General features: G+C 60.0%; 1 protein-coding gene across 3 annotated transcripts in view; it reads right to left on the bottom strand.

Annotated features, from left to right (window-relative positions):
* The window catches only part of GRAMD4 (GRAM domain containing 4), a 72,543-nt gene that overhangs the window by 25,888 nt on the left and 21,820 nt on the right, over nucleotides 1-24,835 (bottom strand). For all 3 annotated transcript variants that reach the window (XM_028115362.2, XM_028115365.2, XM_028115364.2), the window contains 2 exons: nucleotides 13,692-13,902; nucleotides 9,617-9,737 (listed from right to left, as the gene is read on the bottom strand). In XM_028115362.2, coding sequence (XP_027971163.1) covers nucleotides 9,617-9,737; nucleotides 13,692-13,902 — 332 coding nt within the window. The remainder of the gene's footprint in view (nucleotides 1-9,616; nucleotides 9,738-13,691; nucleotides 13,903-24,835) is intronic.

Here is a 24,835-nt window from a genome sequence, read left to right as displayed (position 1 = left end):
AGGGCCGGCTCTCCGGGCACACAGCCTCTCGCCACCCACCTCCCACCAGAGCAGCTGGGCAGCAGACTTTCTTTTTTCCCTTTTTCTTTTTCTTTTTTTTTTAAGATTTATTTATTCATTTTAGAAAGAGAGAGAAAGGGAGCACAGATGCATGTTGGGGGGAGGCGCAGAGGGGGAGGGAGAGGGACAAGCAGTCCCCACGCCAGTGAGGAGCCTGACGCGGGGCTCCATCCCAGGACCCAGAGATCACCACCTGAGCCGAAATCAACAGTCTGACGCTCAACCCCTCAAGCGCCCCCGTCTTGACTGTCTAATAGGGCTTGGTGTCCTCATCCAAAATGCCCCCTTCCTGCAGCCCAGGGTCCCGCTCATGGAGGGAGCTTTCAGGGACCCTAACAAGGAGAACACCATCGGGTCGTGCTCGCAGCCCATTTCCTCACAGAGACCGCGGACCACTGCTTTCGAAGGGACACGGCAAACGAGCCACAGCCACGGAGCCCCGCGAAGAGGCAAACAGCAGCGCTCTGTGGCAAAGCGAGCCATCCAGGATTCACCTGTGCGCCCCAGCCGGCTGGCCTGCCCCGGTCGGAAAGAAGGGCAGGGTCGGCACGCTCACCGGTCACTCCGGGCACCTCGTCTATCACCAGCCCACCAACACCCTGGCTTGGAGGGAGAAAGACGGGACGGTGTGGCTCATGCCCACCACACGCCCAGACAGCACGGGCACCAGCCCAACCCAGCACCCCAGCCACCAGGGAAGTCACTGGGAGGAAGAAACCAACTTCCAGGCTATTTTTAAACCTGTAAAAGTAGAACTCTTCAAGCAGGAGTCCTCTTGGCACATAATTCAACAGGCCCAGCCACAGCCAAAAATAAAAATCAAGTGATAATCCTTAAATAAAACGCCTTCCCACCGGCCAGGCCTGCAAACACAGGGACCACTGGAAAAGCTAAGCTGTTTCTGCCACCCGGCCAGGTGCGAAGCCAACACACCTGGGGGCCCCAGGCTCCACCCCCTCACCTCCCTCCCCAGGTGCCGCCTACCAGCCCAATTCACCCCTCTGGCCATCGCCAGGGGCCTTTCTAGAAGCCAGGACCACGTGCTCCCCACTGCGACAAGTTACCAGGTTCTAAGGCAAGGGCACAGCTTTACTTTCAGCGACCAGTGAAGAAGCGGCCACGACAGCTCCCTCCCCCCACCCTCAGCCACTCTTTGAAGAAAAACGGTTCCTGATGGGCAATGCCTGGCTTCTATGTAAACTTCCACCCGCACATTCTCCCTGATGCTGGCTTCCCTCCTGCTATGCTCCTCACCACCGCGGACGGAAACAGCACTGCCTCAAACACCTCACCCCTTCAAGATGGCCTGCTGAGATACCGGCCTCTCATGGTGTTTGCAGGGTGTCTTAGGAAACCGACTGGGGTCTGGGTGAACAAGTAGTGCGTTACAAGTTTTTCCATGTAAACTAATAAGAAACAGGATCCCAGCCTATCCCAGGAACTGACAGCCCTTCAGCAGAGATGGTGTGCTTCATCTGGCCGCCCACGGTCTGGACTCTGGGACCCTGGGCCCAGTTCTGGAACAGAGCATGTGTGAGCGCCCAGTCCCCCCCATTCACAGTCCCTCTCTCTTTCCAACCCAGCACTTAGTGCCAGCAGCTGAGCCCTCCAGGCCCCTGTCCGTCCCCACAGCAATGAGCTATGTTTAGCTAAGCACCTGCTCCCCACGCAGTACTGGGTGGGGGCAGCAAGGGACTCTGCTCCCCAGCAAGGTGAGACCAGGCCGAGTCTCTAAGTGGGAGAGCTCACTGGACAGCAAATGTGGCACACACAAAACATGTGCTTATGGACCAAACACCCGACAAGACGGGAGCAAGAAAGGACGTATTTAGAAGATCAGAGCTCAGGTAGGTACCCAGTAGGACCTTGAAGGATGTGCAGAAGCATGCTCAATAAAAGGAGCAGTCCATTTGTTCAACCATCCATCTACTTGCCCACCCATTGAGTCATCTATCCATCTACCCCCACCCACCCACTCGCCTACCCACTGACCCATCCACCCATCCATCCCCCACCCACCCAGCCACAGATAACGTCCACTGAGCACCCGCTGCCTGACCGCAGGCCTAAGCTGTGGGAATGTATACATAAGGCAGCAGCGACCTTCATCTTCACATGAGAATCTAGCTCAGGAGAGGAGATGAAATGTGGATAAGGAAGAGCCCCCTTACAGGGCTGGAAAGTTGGGGCAACCCCACAGCACAGGACAGCCCATCTCTGCCAGGTGGGCCTCATGCACACCGACAAGGGTCTTAGCAGGAGGGGACTGGCTGGGAGGCGGCAGAGGATGGCCCTGTGCACACAGAGCTCAGGTGTGCCACCTGTAACTGGGGATCCCATCCTCACAGCGCAGGGAACCGGTGAGGTGTTCAGGGGGCGGATGCAGAGCATCAGCGAGACAGGTCCCAGAGCTCAGTGCGGCTCCTGACTTAACACTCCCCATGGAGCTCAGTTCTGTCATCTTCCAAGGGGCCCATCAGAAGACACTGCCAGACCCCGGACACGGAGCCATCTAACACACAGGCAGGCGTGTGCTAGCTTCCTCCCCGACTTCACCCCTCACCCCAAGACACCTGCAGCCCTCGGGAGCAGGCCTGGCGCTGGCAGGATGCAGGGGCCTCCCCCCTGAAGTGTGAGCTGGGCAGGCGGGGTGCCCGGCTGGCGCTGGGACGACACAGCCTGGGGTGGTGAGCTGGCCTCTCCATGCTCGGCATCCGCAATGAATAATTAAAGGACACATTCTCACCCGGCAAAGGAAGGGATCTAGAAATTTGGAATTCTGGCCCGCCCAGTGGGTCGTTCAAGTCATTTTTTTCGGGGCCAATTCCGTTTCTTCCGAAATAAAGCTTATCTGATCCGCACATCCAGTCTCACCTCTGTTACCTGTCTTCACCTTCTGCTTAACATCAACAAATTAACAGCAGGAGCAGAGCCAAACAAATAAGCAGCCAGACCCCAGATGGACATCTGCAGGCCGAGATCACCCTGCCGCCCGCAGGCCTTGAATGGCCGTCTCACCTCGTCTGGACGCCCGCCCCCCAGCAGCAGGCCGTGGCAGCTCCCTGGGCCCTCCTGTCTGTAGGTGACTTTGTGGGTGAGAAAGCTCTTCCTCACCCTGAATCACCCGTACTGGCTGCTCAGAAACTTCCCTTCACTCCAGGGCCCTCCTGCTAAGTCTAGGCATTCAGAGACCTGCTGCAGGCCACAGGAGTGGATTGCTCGCCTCCCTGGCCAGGCTCTCTGGGAAACCCTCTCACGCAGGTAGCAGAGAGCTACGCTGACCCGCCGCGTATCAGGGCAGGAAAGGGAGCTCCCAGCAGCACGGGGGCTCATAAGCAAGGGGCACCCTCTCCCCGAGAATGTTCTTCAAGAATTACTACCTCTGCCGTCCGCCCACCTGTGTCCACCAGGAACCCACACGCGCCTGGCACCAGGTGGGTGTCGGTGGCCCAGTGAGGACGGTCCCTACCCCGAGGGCTCAAGACCCCAGAGTGTGGCCCCCTGGGACAGCACCCTCTAGCATGTCCAGGGAGGATTCCACGGGCCTTTACCTCAACACGGGAAGAAGAAACCGCCCGGCAACACAGAACCTGCACTCAGGTAAGGGAGCCTCAGGCTCAGCCTGGCCACCAGGATGACCCAGAATCAAGGCCCCATAAGCCCTTCCTCCAAGATCCAAATTCCACACCAAGTCACTTCTGGGGAGAGCCTGTGTGTGCTGCTCACCATGCTGGAGAACCTCCTTACCCAGCAGGAGACGGAGAAATGCACAGAAACGGGAACAGTGCGCGTGAGCTCAGAAAGCGGCAGCTGCTCAATGAAAAGGTATGATGCTTTGAACTCGTTTATGGGCCTCTTTAACAGATTCGGGCTCCTGCCTCCCATCACGAGCCAGAATGTGCTTCCATCTCACGTTGCCCATCCCGCGTCATTCCTCACAGGAACATTTGTACTGTTCAATATTTCATGGTGAAGCGAGCCGCTGCACACTTGGGCTATTTCCTCCTCCCCACGAAGAATAATCATCTGCTTTCGGAGAGAAAGTACTACAGGTAATTGAATGGAATTTTAACACTGAGCACTGGGGCATTTCACAGATGGAGGGACTGAGGGCTCGAAGGGGTGAACGTCCCCAGCTGACCGCTCCCCGGTGGACAGCAAAGCTGCCCCTTGCCCACGTCAGCACCTCTCCTGCAGACCTGGAGCAGGCAGGGCAGCCACGCCGGCGCACGGAGGCCGGGTCAACAGCAACCACAACAACTCTGGGTGTCTAGAATGCTGCAGATCCTTTCCTACACACTATGCTCCCCTGGCTACCAAGACGGAAGCAGCAGTGGAGAAAGACAGGCTCTCCTGGGCCGCTCGGGGTCTAAGAACAGGCCCAGCCCGGGCACCCACGGCGCAGTCCCGGGAGAACCACCTGTTACCACGTTAAGTGGCTGGCGGCAATGGATTCACCGTCACAGGACACAGGTGGGTTAAACCGTGCATACGGGATCCACATGGCAGACAGGATACGGAACACGTCGAAGGACCGTCTGGAGGGACCTCCGGGAGGCAATGTAAGTGTGGAGAAAGTGAGACCAGGACAAGATTTATCTAAGGGGGAAGGTAAGAACAAATGTACAAATTTGCTTCTACAAAAGAGTCAGGGAAGGATAAACTGCAAAATCAAAAGACAACTGGTTGTCCAGAGAGAAGGAATGAAGGTATTCAGGAAGACAAACTCCATTTCTCTGACTATACCCTGACTTTGCAACCACGTAAATAATTGTAGGGGCGCCTGGGTGGCTCGTTCTGTTAAGTGGCTGCCTTTAGCTCAGGTCATGATCGCGGGGTTCCTGGGATCAAGCCCCATGTCGGGCTCCCTGCTCAACGGGGAGCCTGCTTCTCCCTCTCCCTCTGCCCCAACCCCTGCTCATGCGTGCACACTCTCTCTCTCTCTCAAATAAAAATTAAAAGAAAAAAAGAAAAAAAGAAAAGAACTCTTTACAATACATGTCAACAGGACGAAATGACATCGTGCACCTCCTGACGGAGGCACTGAGGCTACAGCATCACTCCTGTGACGTTCCTTATCTGATCTCCCCATGGGGACGTCAGACACACCCAAACCGAGGGACCTGCACTCTTGGAGAACGTCAACATCCCTGCTCGGTGACAGGAGCCTGAGAACACAGGACACCTGCATGTAACGTGTGACCGGGGACCTTCTGCTAGAAATTCCAGGACATGACTGCACGCGTTGCAGTCTCAGGTTAGATAACTGTCTGGCATCCACGTTCATTCCGGAGAGTGACACCTGGACTGTTAGGTGAGAGAATATGCTCGCTTCTCAGGAAACACACAGAAGCAGGCAGAGCCCAAGGGACATCGTGTCCGCAGACGACCACAAACAGGGTCAGAAAATAAAACACACAGGTGGACGGAAGGAAGGGTACGAGGCCGACAGGCAGACAAACGTGGTAAGATGCTACCCTTGGGAACACTCTAGCTGAAGACTAGCTTGGCATTCTTCTTGGCACCCTCCTGTGAATCTGAAATTGGGTCAAAAGAAAAAGTGAACCGGAAACAGAAGTGATCTCTCAAGATCTCAAGCGACAAGAAACACACAGCAAGTCTGTACTGAGCTGGTGACGTAGCCGCAAAGGGGAAAACTCAGTCGCATCACCGTACAACCCTCGTGGGATCGGTTCCCCTGAGCGCAGAGGAACCAGCGAACACAGCGGGGCCGTGCGGGGGCCGCATCCCGAGGCCGCTGCGTGTGTGACCTGGGGATAAAACAAACGAGGTCTTGCCCGTGTCACTCACGAGAACCAGGATGGGCAGCAGGAGAGGCTCAGAGAACAGTCTGATGAGGTCAGGTGAAGCCCTCGGGGTTTGAGAGCAGGGGGCTTGAAGAGAAAACACACCCCGACGCTCACAGCAGCCACACAAGGGCCCACTGCCAGATGGACAGAGGGACACGGTGTGGCCCGTCTGCACAGCAGAAGGAAGGAGAGGTTCACACCTACCACGACCCAATGAACCCGGAGGACACTGCTCTGTGAGGCCAACCCAACACAAAAAACACAAATACCATAAGGTTCCACTCACACGAGGCCCCTGGAGGAGTGAGATTGACGGAGACGGATGGTGGTGCCAGGGGAGGGGGACCTGTGGTTTCACAGGAACAGGGTTTCAGCTTCACGAGATGGCCACACAGTGGTGACGGCGTCACAACACCGTGAACAGGTCAACGCCACTGAAGGGCACACACCAAAATGATTAAGATGGCAAATTTTAGATCACCTGTATACTTTATCATTATTTTTTTTAAAAGAAAAAAAACCAAAAACCCCATGGTCTTGGATGTGAATTCAAACTATCTGGATGAACTCGGGATGCCCTACCTCTGCCCGCTGGAAAGGTCTAGAAACACTGACAGCAGTGAGTACCCCCAGAATCCTTATTTATCTTCTAAAAACCACTTTCGACCAACAGGAGCCAGGGGAAATGGCTAATTCCAGGACAGGGGCAGGAAATGTTTAAGAAGAACCTGGCCGGGGGTGGGGGCTGGGGGAGGACCTGGGTGGCTCAGTTGGTTGAGCATTAGACCCCTGATTTCGGCTCAGGTCATGATCTGAGGGTCCTGTGACCGAGCCCCGCACCGGGCTCCACACTCAATGGGGAGTCTGCTTGGGATTCTCTCCCTTTGCCCCTCCCCCACCTCCACATGCACGCACTCTCTCCCCCCAATAAATAAATCTTAAAAAAAAAAAAAAGGAAGAAGAGCCCAGAGTGTCTTGTCTCACCAGAAAGCAAGGGATTGCTCACAGAGGACTGGCTCATGTCAAAGGGACTCAGAAGCAAACTGGAGGAGGCCCCCGCCGCCCAGAAGTGGGTCTATCTAGCACCAAGGGGGCAGTGGCCACAGCAACTAAGACACATCAGCTATGTTCAAGGCCACGATCTCGTGATGACACCAAAAAGCTCAGCACCCTCACTGGTCACCTTTGGAGGATGCTGAGTACGGAATCGGCTCCTGATTTTGGAAACCGGACAATAAAGGGAAAAATTCAAGCCTGTGTCCTGCCTCCGCTCTAGGAGCCATCCCTCGAGCAACCAAGTAGTTAGGTTTTCAGAAATAGGTTAGTGAGCAAATGGAGAAAGAATGGAGGAGTGGGAAATTATCGTTCTGTAACCTCCAGCGGGACGACGGACTGAAGCCACGTGACCAAGGACGGAAACCACCGCAGGGAAGCCACCACCGAGGGAGTCCTCCCAGGGAGTGCTCTGTGGGGAGCCCACGGGGTCGCCCCCCGAACAAGGTCCGGGGTGGAGTTGCCCCCAGGGCGGGCCTGGTTTCCTCCACGAAGAGCAAGGGACACAGAGAACCAGCACCAGAGAGAGCCTGCAGAGGGCACCAGCCACTCGACGTGGGGCCTCGGGGGCTGCTCTGGGAGGTGCAAAAAAAAGGAGACAATTGGGGAAATCTGAGCTCCGGCTGCAGGTCTGAAGATTCGAAAGGACTTGATGTTTTCAGCTGTGATATCAGACGCGTGGCGTTCATTTTTAAAACACCACGAGCTGCCAACTGAAACGTACAGATGAAGGACAGGAGGCTGGCAGGACCGGCTTCCCACGCCGGGGTGGTGGGGGCCACCTGCCCGCCGCCGGCCACCGCCTGCCAGAGCTGACCGTGAGCACGCGAGATACTCTGCTTCTGTATCTGCTTGAAACGTTCCGTAGTTTAAAAGAATGCCCGTCACTGCCACTTGTCATAATTGCACCTCACGCTTCTACAACATGAGCTGCCCAAGAGTAAAAGAGACGCTCCTTTGGTAAAACACTGAGGACAGACCACGAGGACGGACCGAGGACGACAGCCGCGCAGCGCCGTGGGGGGTGGATGCTTCTGTTCAACGCAGAAAGGGTCGGCCCAGAGAGTCGCCCCTGCGGGCCCCAGCCATCCTGCCTGCCCGTCCGCCTGGTGGGTACCTGCGCCCCGCCTGCCCCGCCTCTGCCGGGTAACCTGTGCTCCCGGGGGCCTGCTGCCCCCCTCCCCGGCTAGGGCTCCCCGGTCAGACATGGACAGCACTTGGCTCTGCTGCTTCATCAAGCCCCCATGAAACCACCCGTATTTGGCCACTTGATCCACAAAGGCAACTGCACGAGGCTCCACCAGCCGATGCCTCAGGCAGGGTCTGTCCAGCTCTGTCCGTACTGGCCAGGCAACCAGTGGGGCAGCCTGCCCCTCTGTTCATGCAGAGCCTCCCCACGGGACCTCAGCACAGGCCAAGGTCACAGGCACCAGGTCACCAGGACCTAATCAGGCGGGCCCATCACCGCCTGTAGCCCCGGGCTGACCCAGCCCGGCCCTGCCTGTCCGAGCTGCCCGGCGACGACCTTAGACTCGAGCGGAGACCGAGTCGCTCCACAGCACTGTCCTCAGAACCACGGGTGCTCAGGCCCAGCTGGCAGGGGGAAGACACCACACAGAGTCGATGACCCTGTACACACATACGTGCACACACGCTGGTGCCGAGGGGAGCGTGGACAGGCTAGAGGCGTTCTGAGGGAAGGCAGGGCTGCACCCCCCGGGTGGCAGGACACTGTGCAGAAATGCCGGGACAGCCAGGTCCCCTGCTTCCCAGGAGAGAAAGGCAGGGCCAGCCCCCAAGGCTCCCCACCACGGCACAGGCACCCGCTGTCACGTGCAGGTGAAGGGCCCCACATAGCTGCAGGGCTGGGGGGCCCATGGCTGGAGCCCCAAAAACCCCGAGTGCGTGGACGAGGCGGGTGGCTCCCGGAGGGACACGGAGGGAGTGGTGTCTGTGGGCCCTTCCTCCTGGCCCGGCAGCTCTGGGCCGGCTCCGGACACGCGGGGCCAGGAGGCTGCTTCTCTCTTCCTGTGTCACCCCAGCAGCTCTGCTCTGGCCCTGGTGTCAGTTGTGGAAGCTCCGCATGACGCAGCGGGGCACGCGTGCGGGCGCCACAGCAATCCGCCTGCTCTAAACCCCTTCCCGGCAGGGGGGCTGTCCCTGCGGCTCTGGTCTAGAGAGCAGGGCAGAGGGTGAGAGAGCCAAGGCCGGAGTCAGATGAGGTCACCTCCACGAGGAGCTGGCAGACCCCCCACGGCAGTCTCTACCATTTGCACCCAAGAGGCCAAAACCACAGCGGCAGGGAACGGCCCACATACCAACGCGGACGGCCACCCAACGAGGAAGCCCTCGGGCTCACCCTCCCTCCTTGATGCGAAACTAAACAGAACACAGTATGAAAGCCAACTGCCGGAAATGCAACACCCCAGATCCACCAGAAGCAGCAAAATCCCTGCCTCCCGGGGGACAGCCTCCCTTACCCCAGAGTAAAGACCTTGCAGCATGCGGACGAGAGCGCTGGTCTTGGTGGAGCGGCACAGGGAGCTTCCGCTGAGGACGTCATACGGGGGCCACACGTGTCCGCAGCACGAGTGAGCCCAGTGACAGCCAGCACGTGGCTTCACCAGCCCCAACACCCTGCTGCACGTCTGCGGGATGGCATTCCCCCCGTCACCCCACCCAGGGGTACTCACGTAAGAAGTGTTTTTCCAATAAGGCGATTTCCAGATGACCTTTGATCTCATTTAATCGATCAAACTCTGTCCGGTTAAAGTCCTGGACTCCTGCAGCCATGATGAGGGTCCCCGGACCAGCCTACAAGAGGAACACCAAGAGCTCAGAGGAGCCACCTCCAAGCACCCCGCTTCTCAGAGGCGAGCCCCAAGGACCCCTCCTTGGCAAGGGCTGGGCCCACAGAGCCCCTGCTGGGCAAGGAAGGCGCCGTTCTGCCGGAAGCCCGCATCAGTTCACCTCGGCCTCGCCTGCCACTGGAAGGGACATCTCGGACAACATGGACATCCCTGGAGCCCAGCGAGGTCAGCTTAAATTAAAGCCAGAAGCGCGACGCTAAGTCTCTTGATACTCACACCAGTCTCAGGCTGAGGAGGGAAGGCAACCATCCAAACCTGCGCTGGCCCCCCAGGAGGAGGGTGAGCCCAGACGCAGGCCCTGTCCCCCTCGCAGCCTGGAGCCGGACTGACACGATGCCAGGCAGCCGGGGAGGGCATGTCCGCAGGCCAGGCTGCGTAAATCTAAAGGAGCAGTGGCTCCCTGACGTGAGCAAACTCCAAACGGGGCCTGTCCTGTTGCACAGAGGGCTAAGTAAAACCACCGCCTGACGTCCGAGGGGTGCAGGGCAGGCTCCGGTTACCGCTGCCCGCTGCCGCCCGCCCAGGGCCTTGGCACAGGCAGCCGCTTGCGTCCGGCGGACAGGAGGGGAAGGGGTGCGGCACAGGCCAGCACTGCCACGCCTGCCCAGGCGCACACACCGGACACTCCCACGGCCACCCCACAGCTGCACGCTCATGCTGAGCTAGCGAGAAGGGGCACCCGTGTGCCTCCCCAAGCGACAAGGGGGATCTGACTCCCAGTCTGGGTTTCCATGACCCCCCCTGCAGGCCAGGTGAGGGTAGAAGGGGACACACAGCCCAGAGAGGGTGCAGGACAGACCCCTGCACATACACGTGTCGCCTGCTCTGAGGCCACATCTCAGGAAGGAGGAGCGGACGTCGGGAAGCCAGCAGGTTCTGGGAAGACCCTCTGGCCTGTGGCTGCCCGGACCCTTGCCCTGTTGGACTCTGAGCTCCTCTGGCTGCTGGGGCGAGTTCCCATGTTTCCCTGCAGCCCTGGGGGCCAGGCAGCAGTGGGCACAGGGACTGGGGGAGTGGGGTGGAAGGCAGGCGAATTCTACCTGCCCTGCCACGGGGCAGATGGCACATGCTAGACCCAATCCCCCTGCGCACAAACTCATCCCTCCCCTGTCCATCCCCCACCTTGACGACCAAGGCGGTGGCCACACGGCCGGGGGCAGAGACTGGCCAGGAAAGGCGGCTCTGCATGGACGTGGAGGCAGAACACTCAACCTCCGTTACAACTGCCAACTCCTCTCCAAAAGCGGGCAGGACGCCCCCCAGTTCACGGGGCCATGTCTGAATGCACGAGTCCAAGTCTCTAGGATGCTGGAACAAAGTCCATCTGGAACTTGCCCTAGAGCGTCAAGAATCCCTGCAGAGTCCCCCTGGATGGGGGTTCAGGGTTCTGGGTGCTCGGTGCTGAAGGCAGCTCTGAGCCAGAGCCCCGTGGACCGCAGGGAGGCGGAGGGGCTGCTCCAGGGTGCAGACCAGCTAGCAGGGAGCACCGATGGGGATGGCGGCACCCCGGAATTCTGAGGTCTGAGCCCCTCTGTGAGCCCCTCGGGTCCCGTCAGTTGAGCAAACCCCCAAGGCCACAGCACCACCATAAAGCCAGGGAAGTGGTGGCCTTAGAATGGTGGCCTCCAACTCCCCACCTCTCGGGCTCCCCTGCAGCCCCTCAGGGCAGGACCTCCTGCTCCTCGAGGAGTCTGCCCCTCGGCGCCCCCGTGCACGGGGCCACTTGTCTGTCCCCAGCTCCAGGGCTCTGGTGCCCTCCCTGTCACACCTCTCCTCACCGGCCTGTCGGTGACCCACCCGGTCGGCCCTGGCCTCTGTCCCCCTCCTCATCTGCCGCGGCCCTCCCCACCCCCAGCCACACGCTGAAGCTGGGTATCACCCCAGCTGCGGCACCCTCCCCCCACACATCCCCCGTCTTGGGCCTCCTCAAGCCCGTCTGCCAGCCCAGGACCCCTCCCCTGCCCACGCCCTTCCCCCCACCCGCTGCGCCCACTCATCTCTGCCCAGGACCCAGAGACCAGCCAGTCACGAGCCAACAGGTACCACAGGACCGTCTCGTAGGTCGCTGGACCAGTCGGTCCACAGAGATGGAAAGTAGGCGCCACTGGTGTGGGCGCCAGGGGCCGGGGGACGGTGTGGGGGTCAGCGTTTAATGGAGAAGGGGCTTCTGTTGGCGCTGAGGACGATGTTCTGGAGACGGATGGGGTGTCGGTCGTATGACACTGTGAATGCACTTAATGCCCTGTACACGTACCAGTGGCCAAAACGGTGAGTTTTAGCTATGTTTTACCACAATAAACAAGAAATAAAGTAAAAAAAACCCAAAGCCTAAGCACAAAGATGACCAGCCTCCCTCCCAGGAACAACCAGGAATCACAGCCATGCTCTTCACCCGCTGGGCCGGCAGAGCAGAAAGCCGTGGGGATGACACCCCGGGCCATGGCAGGGCGGGCAGGTGACCTGGTAACAGCCACCAGGACAACAGACAGCACGGGCCCAGCACGCCCACCCCAGGGATGTGGGCCAGGGGAGAGGGTCCCTCAGTGGGGAGTGGTCAACGCATCGACGGCACATTCCAGCGCCGCCACCACTCAGACCTCCCTGCAGCCTCAGACCCGACCTCAGTGGGGCACGGGCATGGCCCTGCAGACCCTCTGGACCTTCAGCCACCATCCCCACGCAGGGGGCTGCGCTCCAGGGCAAGTCCAGGTTTCTGCTGAGACAGCACCCACAGCAAAGTGGCTGCCGCGGAGTCCTAGAGGGATGGACAGACAGAGCATGGCGCCAGATGAGTCCACTGCAGGATCCCTGTCACACCCCGCAGTGAGCTCCATGTGGGGATTCACGCTCCTCAGAAGCCATGGCACACTCAGCCCGAGGACCACCACGGAGAACCGCGGCTCATGGTGCCCCTGGCTGCCACCGGCCCGTGGCGCTCTGCAACACACCGTGCCCTGGGAGACCCAGCAGCAGGGCCCCGCCCCCCCCCCCGACCCCGAGGCTGGAGGACCAGCCCACCTGTGCCAGGGGACAGCAGCCAACGCCCAGGCAGGCTCCGCTCCCACCTTTGCAGCGCCCGACCCACCTGATCGGGCAGCCTGGCTCCTAGGAGGCAGTGCCAGTAAATTATTCATTCTTGCCAGGAGCAAACTCATAGTCCCTGTTCTAAGACATTAATAATATAAGAAACCAGAGAAGGCGAGCGCTCACAGGCCACACCAGGGAAGAAAAGCTGGCTCGGGTGCTCAGAGAGGAAACCAACGGACCACCGACTTCGGTCATCCACACCGGGTAAGATGGCTCTGGGCTTCTTCACTGGCAAAGGGGAACACTCGGGCAGCTGTGCCCACAATGGTGAGCCTTGCAATCACATCTGGCCAGAGAGCCTGCCCCGCCCCTGCCCCACTCCCGGGTGAAGAGGCACAAGCTTCCGGAAGGCAGGGCCCACTCCAGCCCGGTCCCCACCACAGCCACGCTGCCTAGCTGAGGTGCTCAATGGATATTTGCTGCCCCGTTAAAAAGAGCCCTGCAGACCGGCCCACAGGGGCCAGCTCTGTCTCCACATGGCATGATGAGGGCCCAGCCCGGCCTCAGCCAGCTGCCAAGGGCTCTGTGCATGACTCCCCCACGAGAAGTCTGCCAAGGAGGAAGGAAAAGAAATCCAGTGGCTGGACAGAGGCTCTGTGATCCTCGATCAGGGGGACAAGCACCTGCCAGTGAGGTCCGGTGGGGAGCAAGGCAAGGACAGAGGAGAAGCCGGACCAGGCGGGACAGGGCTGCCAGGTCCACGCTCAGCTTGACCATCTGAGGACGGGGGACGGCCCCTCGCCCACTCGGGGCCGAGGCCCAACAGAGGAGGAAGACATTCCCACTGCTGAGGCCCGCACGGCACACTCACAGGGTCCCTCAGCTCCTCGCTGTCCCGGGTCGAGGTCCGAGGTATTTTCAGGGGCACTTCATCTCCACATTCGGTGTCTGAGGCATTTGGAGACTCTGCTAGATCGAGGAAGTCATCTCTCTTGTGACCTCTGAACCTGATTTTGTCCAGCCTCTTTAGCATGTTCAGCACTGAGCCCCTCTGCTTTACCTTAACATGACGGTCGGGGTCCCTGCAAGAGAAGAAAAGAAGAGGCTCGGTCACTCGGTCACTCGCCCACTGGCCACCCGTCCCCATGGCGCACCCACCCGCCCGAGCACACGGTTCTCCTACACACACTTTGGTCCTGTGGCCGAGCCCTGCCCTCAGGAAGTGGCCAGGCTGGCTTTTCAAGGAAAACTCGGGGCCCACTGGCTCCCACCTGGCACCCACCAGCCTGGGCCCCTCCACCACTCCCCCTCCGCTGGCCAAGCTCCTGCCCCTGGCCCCACCCAAGTCACCTCCCCCCGTGTGCGCCACAAGGCAGAAGGAAGCCAAGTCAGCAGGACCTTCCCGGCCAGTCTGGCCAGCCTAGTGCACGGGGAGGCCAGAGAGCCTGGGGAAAGCTAGGGCAGAAAAGCTTCAAAGAAAAGGGGAGAGCGACCGACCACTGCTCAGAAGCCCCCTAACAAGCCAACCGTCAAGGGCACAGTCAAGGCTGTAGCTCTGCACACTGCTCAGACAGCAGCCAACGCCCAGAAACCGCTGGAATGCTCGGCATTAGGGTGTCTCAGTGGATCCCTTCTGAACCCAGCAGTGCCCTGGCTTCGCGTCCCCTGACTCGGCCTGGTCCCCCTCCCAGGGACACAACCCAGCCTGCTCTGTCTGTCCAAAGCAGCTCCCTGCTCGCCCGACCAGCCCTCACTCAGCTTGCTGAGGTCCTGCTCAAAGAGGTCTTCCCACACACGGGCTGGCCAGGAGCCCAGCGCCCGCCCGCCTGCTGGCCCGGCACAGCCCCAGACCACGGGCACAGAAGGAAGGCTGCCTGCCTGCCCCCTCCAGCCCAAAACCACTGCAGCAAAGACCTGGCGTGGGTCACAGGGAGGGGAGGGGGGGACACGCGGGAGCGCAAACATGAATGCTCACCCAGAGACGGACATGGAGTGAGGTGCCCCGTATCTCCGCACCGGCCTGGCCAGGAGAGGCCAGCCGACCCCCCCAAAGTGCCCAGAGATGGGCATGGAGTGAGGTGCCCCGTATCTCCGCACCGGCCTGGCCAGGAGAGGCCAGCCGACCCCCCCAAAGTGCTCAGAGACGGACATGGAGTGAGGTGCCCCGTATCTCCGCACCGGCCTGGCCAGGAGAGGCCAGCCGACCCCCCCAAGCCCCGGGGCAGAGTATGAGTGGCTCGTCTGCACGCCCAGCCAACCTCACTCCGCAGTCTACAGCGGAAGCCACAAACCGCACCCAGAGCCCCAGGCACATAGCCCCTGGGCCTAGGGCTGCACGTCGGGGTCTCCCACAAGCCCCAGCCCCCCAACTTCTACAAGTGGCCCTGGGTCCCTGCAGGAGGGTGGGGACTCCGGACACAACAGGGCTCAAAGCCTGCTCTGCTGCTTACCACCTTTCCTGGCCTCGGCTTCCGCCTCTGAAGGACCACCACCCGTAAGGCCAGTGTTCTGGGCGCTCCAGATGACGCACACCAGGAGCCTGACACTGGCCCCAGTAAACACACGAGCATCTCCACGCAAGGCAGGGAGGGGGCTGCGCAGGATGGAATCCGTCAACTTGGCTCTAACTGTCCCAGTTGGGATGTCTCAGGGAAAACCACAAAATCAGGGAAAAGTACTTCCTGTTTGGGACTGTGCAGTCACAAAAACTCTCAAAGGACTCTCAAATCACGGCGCAGGGTGTCTGCCCCACCCTGTAAGGTGGGGGCCCCCCACCTCCGCCCCCCTCAGCAAGTGTTCCTGCCCCAAGCAGTGATGCCAACAGGGGGACTCCTAGGTCTCCAGCCAGATGGACCAGAACGCGCTCTGGTCTACGAGAACAGAAGGCTGTGGGGCACGTGGAGGGAGGAGCTGCAGGGGCTCCCGGGGCAGGTGCTTCTCCGAGCTCGCTTGAAGCACTACAGGGTGGCCCGGTGTAGCCCTGGTGGCAAATACGACAGGACACCCAACGCCCAATGCCCCCAAGACCCAGGAAAGCCCAGAAGTGCATGATGCCGAGGGGGGCTGTGGGGGGCCGGGGTGGCCTCGGGGGGGAGGGCTGGGGTGGCCGTGCAGGGCTGTGGTGGGCCATGGGCAGTCTTGGGGGGCTGCGAGGGGCCGGGGTAGCCTCAGGGAGGCCAGGGTGGCCGTGGGCAGCCGTGGGGGGCGGTGGGGGGCCAGGGCAGCAGGCTGCTTGCATGTGCGCGGGGGTGCGGGCCGGCCACCTGGAAAAACAGCTGCTGTGAGCTCCACATAGATGAAACTTAAAAAGAAAAAAAGTAAGAAAACTTAAAAAGAAAAAAAGTAAGAAAACTTAAAAAGAAAAAAAAAAAAAAAGAAAGAAAAGACACCTAAAGAAAAGAGAACTTTGTGCCGACCAAGTCCCCAGAGCGGGGTAACAGTCTGTTTAAGAGAAATGACAAAAATAATCACAGCATGAAAGAGTAACAGTCAAGTGGACAGAAGCAAACTTCCACTTGTTTTTTTATAGACTTATTTATTTATTTGAGAGGAGAGAGAGAGCATGTGCATGAGCAAGGGGGAGGGGTGGAGGGAGAGGGAGAAGCAGGCTCCCGGCTGAGCAGGGAGCCTGACGCGGGTCTCAATCCCAGGACCCCCATGGCCTGAGCCGAAGGCAGACGCTCAACCAACGGAGCCACCCAGGTGCCCCAAACTCCCACTTACTAAAAACAAATGCAGCGCCACCAGGGTGTGGCCAATGTGGTCCATGAAGGACTCTCTTCGCTCTGAGACTGCTCCAGTAGTGGGCAAAAGCTACAGGACCCCAGGGCACAGGTAGGCGAATTCCCTGAGCACAGGAATTCGCAGCCAGAGGAAATCTACCCACCACTCGAGCACAAACCTCCAACTTCCCTAAAATGGAAATACAAGCCAGTCCGCATGGCAGAAGGCAGCGGGAACCGTGAACGCAGACGCCCTCGGAGCCGGCGATTCTGCCTCTTGAGCGCGAACCCAACACGTGGGGAGTGTGTCGCCCCCACGGCGGGATGGGACCCAGCAGCACGGCACACGAGCCGGCCACCCCTATACGGGCAGGCACGGCATGCTGAGCATCACGTGGACTCACACAGGACCCCGGCCCCGAGTGACAAAGGCTGCCGCCCCACGCACCATGATGGCAAACAGGTATCCAGAAAGACCAAAGGTGACACAGGCCCCCGCATGGGGTGGTTTGTAAAACTCTCTCCAGATGTCCTATAATGCGTTCCTACTGCTTTTTTAAACTACGAAAATAACCTGGGTACGGGAAGTACAGCAACATAAAACCTATTTCCTTTCATTTCCAAAAAGACCCAAGGGATTCCTTGGCATCCGGCATCAGAGGAACGTGGGGTGGCGGGGGTGGGCCAGGCAGGGACCACAGCTCGGGAGCGGGGACACCTAGCTGACTTGTGCCCAGAGCAAAGGGCTCAGGGCTGGCCTCACACCAGCCAAGCTCTACACCTCCTGCAAGGCTCTGGCTGAGTGGGTTCTCACCGTCTGGGATTCTCTACAGGCCCTGGAGCTGGGGCTGCCTTCCTTCCCAGTTCAGCTCCAGCAAGCCAATGAGGTGGCAGCAGCAGGATAGGGGACAAAGCACCAAGTGTCCAGCCCTGCACCGTCAGAACGCAATGCACGCCTCGGTGAGCCAGGGGCGCGTCCCTCCAGCCGCCAGCTCACCCCAACCCTGGACTCCTCCTGCCGGCTACTCACGTCAGCCTGCAGTGGGGGGTCCGGACACAGCCCACCAGAGCGAGGGGCTCCCAGAGGCCCAGCCCGTCCCTGTCCCCCCTGCTGCCCCAGGCTCCCTGGGCCCCTCAAAAGGATGAACCATCCACGCTGCTGTCAGCTCAGGACCAGACACCAGGACTCCCCACCCACCCTACCTGAAGATGGGTCCAGGCTGCGAGGGGAGCCATGCTGCACCCCTGCGCTGGGCCGGGTGTGGCGCATCCTACAACAGAACTACCACATCTTGATTACATCTGCAAAGTCTCTGTTCCAAGTAAGGTCACGTTCACAAAATCTGGGTGGACGGGAATTTGGGGAGGTTCATCCCCCATCTGTCAGATGGAGATGGAGGGCAGTACGGACCATTGTCTCAGACACAGAAGAGACCGGATCTCGGACACCAAGTGCGACCCAGAGCAAAGCTTTCCATGCGGAGCCCATGTCCAGTGGGTGCCCTCTCGACAAATCCTACCTTCACCTTGCATTCTGGTTGCGGCTGCCATGCGTCCCCTGGGCCCCACCAGCCCCCCACTCCCCAACCCTACCTCCTCAGATGCCCTCCACAAGCACCCAGAGGCCCAGCCCAGGCGGCTCAGGGCAGCTCCCGTAAGCCCCCCACCCCAAGGGGAACCAGCTGCTCAGCGCGATCTGCCACCAGCCGGCCCTGCCGCTGTCGGAGGGAACCCCCTCCCCGTACCTCCACGTGGAAGCAGACGCTCAGGGAAAGGCCCCCTGGCCGTGGCTATTCCAGATCCCTGCTCAGAGCCAGGGCATTCTGCAAGGACTCAAGGGGACCATGTGCGATGGGGGCACCTGGTGCTGTGGCACGGGGTGCAGGGGCTCGCCTGGCTCCAGGCAGCACCCGCCAGGCTCCGCGTCCCCTGCACGCAGGACTGAGTCCAGCAGAGCTGGCCTGGGGACACAAAGCACGCTGCTCTGGAAACCCGCTGAATGGCTTCTGGACACACAAAGGCAGCAGTGTCTAGGGAAACTGGACTTGGAAACCACAAAGGGCTTTATCTCCCTTCCCAGCCAAGATTTTTTAAAAGAGTGGTTCCTGGTCTCCAGCGCTTGCAGCGCCCCAGCCAATCTGCCTCGACCCGCAGCGCACACCACTCCCCGGCCTGGCTTCATCTCCCGATATCTGTGGCTCTCCTGCTCATCTGAGGACAAACAGTGTCCACTTTCCCACAGGATGCCAGCCCGTCCTAACCTTCTTCCTGGGGAGTCACAGACACTGAGAACGGCGCGCCTCCCCCCTCCCCCCAGGCCAGTCCCAGAGACGGCCAGGTCCTCTCCATCCTCCGGGAAGACAGCCCTGGACCCCGCAGTCAGAGTGGCTGGGATGGCAGCTACAGACTCTGAGGCTCTGCAGGGCCAACAGGAGGGACGGGGAGGAGGCGCAGACTCGGGTGTCCTAACCAACGCCCCAAAGGCCTTGCCCCCAGAACCCCAGTGCACACGCAACTCCCATCCAGCCCTGCGGGGCTCCGTGCTGGGCACTCCCTGGGAGCAGTCTGACACTGGAGACCACTGACCCTGTCCCCAACCCCATGCCAGGCTCAAGACATGGCTGACAGCAGATGACCCCCAGGTTTCCCCAAACACAAGGCTTGTGTGGGATCCACTTCTCTCACCCCAGATTCACAGCTCAGTCCTGCCAGACTTGGCACAGGCAGCAGGACCCCAAATGCTCCCAGCATCCACACCCAGATGTCCTGCTCCCGACCTAGCACCTGCTGGCTTCCCTGGGAGTTCTGCTCCGGCCGGCTGGACATCTCATTGGTAGCTTGGTTCTGCCTGGCTTAGCGCGGAGCTGGAGTCTCAGTGCGCCCTCCCGCTGGATGGCATGTGTATCCACCAGCTGCCCAAGCCACAGCCCTTGAAGGAGCCCTCAATCACAGGATCACTCCACGACCACCCGCAGCAAGCACGGCCACCCTCTCCGAACCAGGCCCCACACCGGTCTGCCTCTCCGCCCTGACCCCACCCTCCTGCCCAGCTGGGCCTGGGGCGGAGGGGCCCACAGCACTTCATGGAGCCCCTTCTCCATGTGGCAGGAAACCAGACCTCCCAGCGCTTCCCCTGTCCAGTCCCTGGGGGTCCTCTGGCCACCGTGTATGCTCCTACCGTGGGGCCCAGCACCTCTGGTTCTGGGGTGTCTCCCATCCCGGAGCCTTTTTCTCCAAGTACCCCACCTTGAAAGCCATTCCTGGAACTTCCAGCTAACTCCCTTGTTTGGGATTTGGGCCCCCAGCCCCATGCTGTAAGAACACGGGCCCCAAGGGCGGAGGCAGCCGTGGCTCTTCAGGTGATGCCCCAGTAGGCCTGGCCCATGCTGGGGTCACAAACCCTCCTCCGGCCAACGAAGGAATGATGCATAAAGGCGGGGCCATGCTGAGCGGTGGAGCAGCAGGAAATCCTGGGCCCTACACCGGCTCCAGGCCACCCAGCCACAGCTGCAAAGGGCTGTCCTCCCAGAGAGCCCTCAGAGCAAAGGGCCATCCACGGACTTTGCTCAGGAGCCCTGCTGGGGTTTGCAGTCCCTAAATCCATAAACACTTGTGGAAAACTTAAGGCCAAGTTTTCAACAACCTGGGGTGTTTCTCTGGGGGTGGGGGGGGGGAGGCTTGAATTTCTTCCCGTGGACAAGGATCTTCAGGGGCTGTCTGTCCCACAAAGGTCAAGCCAAAGCCCCTAGTGCAGTGAGCCAGGGAGGATAATGAAGGCCCAGGTCCCACGAGCTCAGTGACTCTGACCGACGGTCCGGGTGGCCCTGGAAAGCCAGAGAAGACTGGGAGAGCTGGGAGGGCCCGGTGTGAGCTGCCACCCCCTTTTCTGTGACCTGGGATCACGCCCCCGGGCCGGAGAGCTCAGGACCGCACAGGGAGCGGCCCCGGGGACCCGTGTGCAGAGACGTAGGTGGAACAGCGACTGCAAACCGCACAGATATACAGCCGCACGCACACGCTCACAAACACCAGTAAAACGTGCAGCACACTTCGGGGGAAAGCCGAGCGGCCGGTGCGGCTCACAGATGCTCTGACTTCTCCTGAGCACCCCCCTCCCTCGTCCAGCACGGTCCTAACGGAAGACGAGTACGGCGCAGGCAGGAACACCGGCCGACATTCTGTTCCGTGAACAAGACAAGGTGCACGTGGGAGGCACGCATCAGAGCCCCGCGCTGGTCGCGGACGGGGGACGCCCCTGCCGAAGGGCAGGGCAGCTGAGAGTGGAGGAGTGTTGCCTCGGCTTTTCTGTGCCCCTCACGGTGAGTGGCCTCCACACGTCCCACACGTGGCTTTTCCATCGCTGGATTAAGCCAAGATAATCAACAAAAAGAGAAGCGAAGCCCCGATTCGTAGCATCTGCCCGTTTCTGTGGCGTGGCTGCTCCCACCATGGCCATTCTCAAGCCACCAAAGAGACGTGCAGGCGTGGGCGCGTGATTGGGGCCGACGCAGTGGCCGCCGTGACCCAGGATTTCCACCTTCCAGACACAACAGACGCAAGCCACCTCGCGATCATAAAAGTAGTGACGTAATTCAGAAGGGAGGGCTTTCCAGTGAATGCCTTTGCTGCGACTTCACCTAACTGTAAGTTTACAGACTTTCATTTTTATTACTGGCCAGCTCCCCAAATCCCTGCCAATGTTAGCGGTGCCCGTGAGCTGGTCCGAGCTGGTTCCAGGACACCGGCCCTGCTCCCTCCCCTCACACTGCGCAGCCGCAGGAGAACGGGGCTCAGGAAACACCGGGGAGCCCAGCGCTCCCACTCCCCCTTCTTCCCCCGCAGGGCTCAGGGACAGAGGCCCGAAACAGGAGCCAAGGTCAAAATGCAAAATTCAAGCCCCTGAAGGGGCCAAAGGGAGCAAAGACAGCCCTGGGAGGTGGGACCCAGACAGCGTGGTCACTGGGCCTGCACCCCGCCCACCGTCCTCACCGCCCCAGCCCCTCAGGTCCCCAGAGGAAGTGCCAAGATTCTCCCGCCCCCCTGAGCCCCGGGCCCCCGCCAGGGACATTCCTGCTGTCTGAGGCATTCCCAGCCACCGAGTGACCACTTCACTCTTCCCCCCTCTGGCTCGGCACCACCCGCCCACCCAGCCAAGTGGCTCGCACCGTCCGCGAGGTCAGCCCCACTCGGGCGTCCTGCAGCACGATGGTCCACGCAACAACCACAGCTGAGGGGGCACAGTCAGGGGACGTGCGCCTGTCCGGGGCAATTCCCACCGGAGAACCCACTGGGAGCGGACTGTGTGCTGAGCTCAGACCCGAGCCACCTCTCCTCACCATCCAGGCGTGAGTGCAGTGGTCCTGAGCGCCCAGAGCAAGACGCTACCTGCCACGTTGTGTGACCTTGTGTGGGTCACACACCCCCTTCCCCTGTGCCCGGTCTCTGGTTCTGAGAGCATGTTGACGGTAGCCCCTCATTCAGCTGTGCGTGGAATGACCCTATGGTCATCACCTGGCGAGCAACAATGAGAGCAAAACCCCAGATCCTGCTTTCCAAAACCACATTCAACAAATGTCACTCTCCCTGCACGCTGTCACTTTACCTGGGGCGCGGTGGTGACATCACTGCTTGACAGATGGGGGAAGCCACAGTAAGGGGGTCCAGGACACCTGAGACCCCCGCCCCCCTCCCAGCCATCAGCAGCTTCCAAACCCTCCACAGGCGGGAAAGGAAGGGCCAGCGGGTGAGCGGAGCCTGCAGGCAGTGGGAAGCAAGGGCCATAGTGCCCAAAACACCAAGGGAGGGTTCAGACCAGACCCGGGGGGGGGGGGGGGGCAGGCAGCCGATTCGGAGAGGACACAGCACCCCCCCGGCCAGCACTCCAGCACCAAGGTTCAGCCCTGCCACCTGCCCTGCACAAACCAGGCCCGTGCCCTTTGACCCCCGGCTGGAGACCAGCCCCAAGGATCAACAGTGAGTTCTACAGAAGCAGGCCAGCCAGGCCAAGCCCAGCCCTCCTGGTCCTTGAAGTGGCATTAAAGAAGAGCAGTACCTGTCACAGGTGTGAGCCCGGCCCACCTGAGGACTTGTCTCCAGGCCCTTGGGCCTCAGCACAGACACACACTTGGAGAGGAAACCCCAGGCGGGGGCTGGGAGCACCTGCTCCGGAGTGCTCACCAGGCCCCAACACAGGAGAGGACAAACCCCCAGCACTGTGCTTTCCCTATCCCCAGGCCTCCTGTGCACCCCAAAACCTGTGCAGGGCCCCAAATCGCAGGCAACAGTGACAAGCTCCCGCATCCCAGGTGTCCTATGTCCTGGTCACAATGCTGTTAAACCAAATGACAGAAGGGGAAACTGAGGCTTGGGGAAGCAGCATAAGAGAGAAGTGGCACATCAGAAACAGAAGCCAACATCACTGGACTCCAGAGCCCGTGGTTGCCCTAACCCCAGCAGACCCAGCCATCCCACCCTCCCTAGCACATGCCTCTATTAATACATTCCTCACTGTATGACAGCTCCCAGGCCCCTCTGCCTAGCATATTGAGTAGTGAGCCTGGCAGAGTGGCCACACTGATGTTTATTTAAACAAAACAAAGCTAGCAAGAAAATCTAACGTTTAGGAGCAGGTAGACAAAAACCTCTGTGTCACGTTAGCAAATAGAATAAGCTACTAGAAACGCACACAAATTCATTTCAATTTCTCTCCATCACTCTTTACAACAAGGACCTGAGAAGATCCAGCCAATGAGACAGCTGGTAGGAAGCACCTTCCAAATTCCGGGCACTAGGCATGACTTCGTGCCATGGCCCTGGCCCAAGTTCCTGAAAGCAGAAAGGGGCGTGGCTCGCAGCTGTCTGAAAACAGGCTGCTCTCCAAAGGCACTGCACCATTATGACACTGCAACAGGCGAGGCGCCGGGCCGGGCGAGCCTGTTCTGCAAGGGGCCACGTCGGAAATGTCGGGCTTGGCGGGCCACACGGCCCATCCTAACTTCTCAGCTCTGCTGTACCACAAAATGGGCGTGGCTGTGGGCAAATAAAACAGTATTTACAAAAGCAGGTGGCAATGTGCTAGGTTTGGCCCGTGTGCCATGCTCTACTGCCCCTGGTCTTACGGCGACAGATGCCTAGCTGAACAAGAGCTCTCAGAAAGGTCACAGTACTTAACTGGCCCACTAACAGGGAACCTGGGCCCTCGCTAAGCACCGGGGTCCCAATGCCAGTGGCCTGAGCATCACACGCTTGTGCGTGGACCTCACCCCCATCCAGTCTTCTTAAGGAAAGGGGTGAGGGGCAAGGTGCTCTCCATGGCGAGGGTGGGGCAGCCTGGACAGTCTCTAGGCTCCCTGGGGCCAGAAGGATCTCGGTGAGGGAAACCGACCCGTCTCCGTCCACCTGAGTCGTGGGCCAGGGGCTTCTCCCCACATCCCTCATATCCCATTTGAGGCAGGGAAGCTGGAAGGAGAGGAGCTGTGAATAGCCACGGGTGGAAGGCACTGCCCACCCGGAAGGGCCACCCTTTGGCTCTCATTCAGGGTAGTGTCCCTTGCTCTGCAGGGACAAAGAGCACAATGAAAAAGCCCTCATGACACCAGGAGCCAGCCCCGGGCCCCACCCCCTGACTGGAACACCCCAATCTACGTTCCGTGGCTGAGCACTGCCCCCCTCCCCAGGGCCACTCAGCTCAATCACCCCAGACCCAACACAACCCGGTCACCTGGCTGTCACCTGGCCGTCACCTGCTCCCGGCAGCCAGTCAAGGAATGGGTGGGTGAGGTGCATTTTAAAGACCTTCCGGGACCCCGGGCAAATCCAGCACCAGGTAAGCCCACAGCTTTAAACAGCCCCTTAGGTGAAAAGAGCTCCTGTGTGCCGCCAAACCACCTGCCCGGAGGCCACTTTGTTTCTGTTTTATCTCAGCCCAGCCCAGGCCCAGGGCTCTCCTGCCAGGCCTCTCCCCACCCCAGGCCAGGCCCCAGGATATTTACAGGCCCTCCGCTGGGTGTCAAGCATCACAGGCCACAAAGGTTTTCCGTGTTTAAAACAACACACAACGAGGAGGAGGTGGAACCCACATTTCCTGCTCAGCAGGCCAAGAAAGGAACACAACCCAAGCCAGGACAAGGCGTGACAGCAGAGGGGCCGGCTGGACGGCGCTCGGCAGCCCTCCCTCCATGGGCCTCTGCTACAAAACTCACATCCAGCATAAAAGAAAAGAGAAACTAAAAAAAAAAAAAAAAAAAAAAAAAAAAAACCCGGAACCCTCAAAGTTGTCTTTGCACCTGCCACC

Source organism: Eumetopias jubatus, unplaced genomic scaffold (genome assembly GCF_037043125.1).
Source record: "Eumetopias jubatus isolate StellerSeaLion01/CBP00866 unplaced genomic scaffold, mEumJub1_p1.0 scaffold_8, whole genome shotgun sequence".
NCBI classification, from domain to species: Eukaryota; Metazoa; Chordata; class Mammalia; order Carnivora; family Otariidae; genus Eumetopias; species Eumetopias jubatus.
Note: the sequence above shows the minus strand (reverse complement) of the source record. Positions and strands in the feature narration are given on the sequence as shown.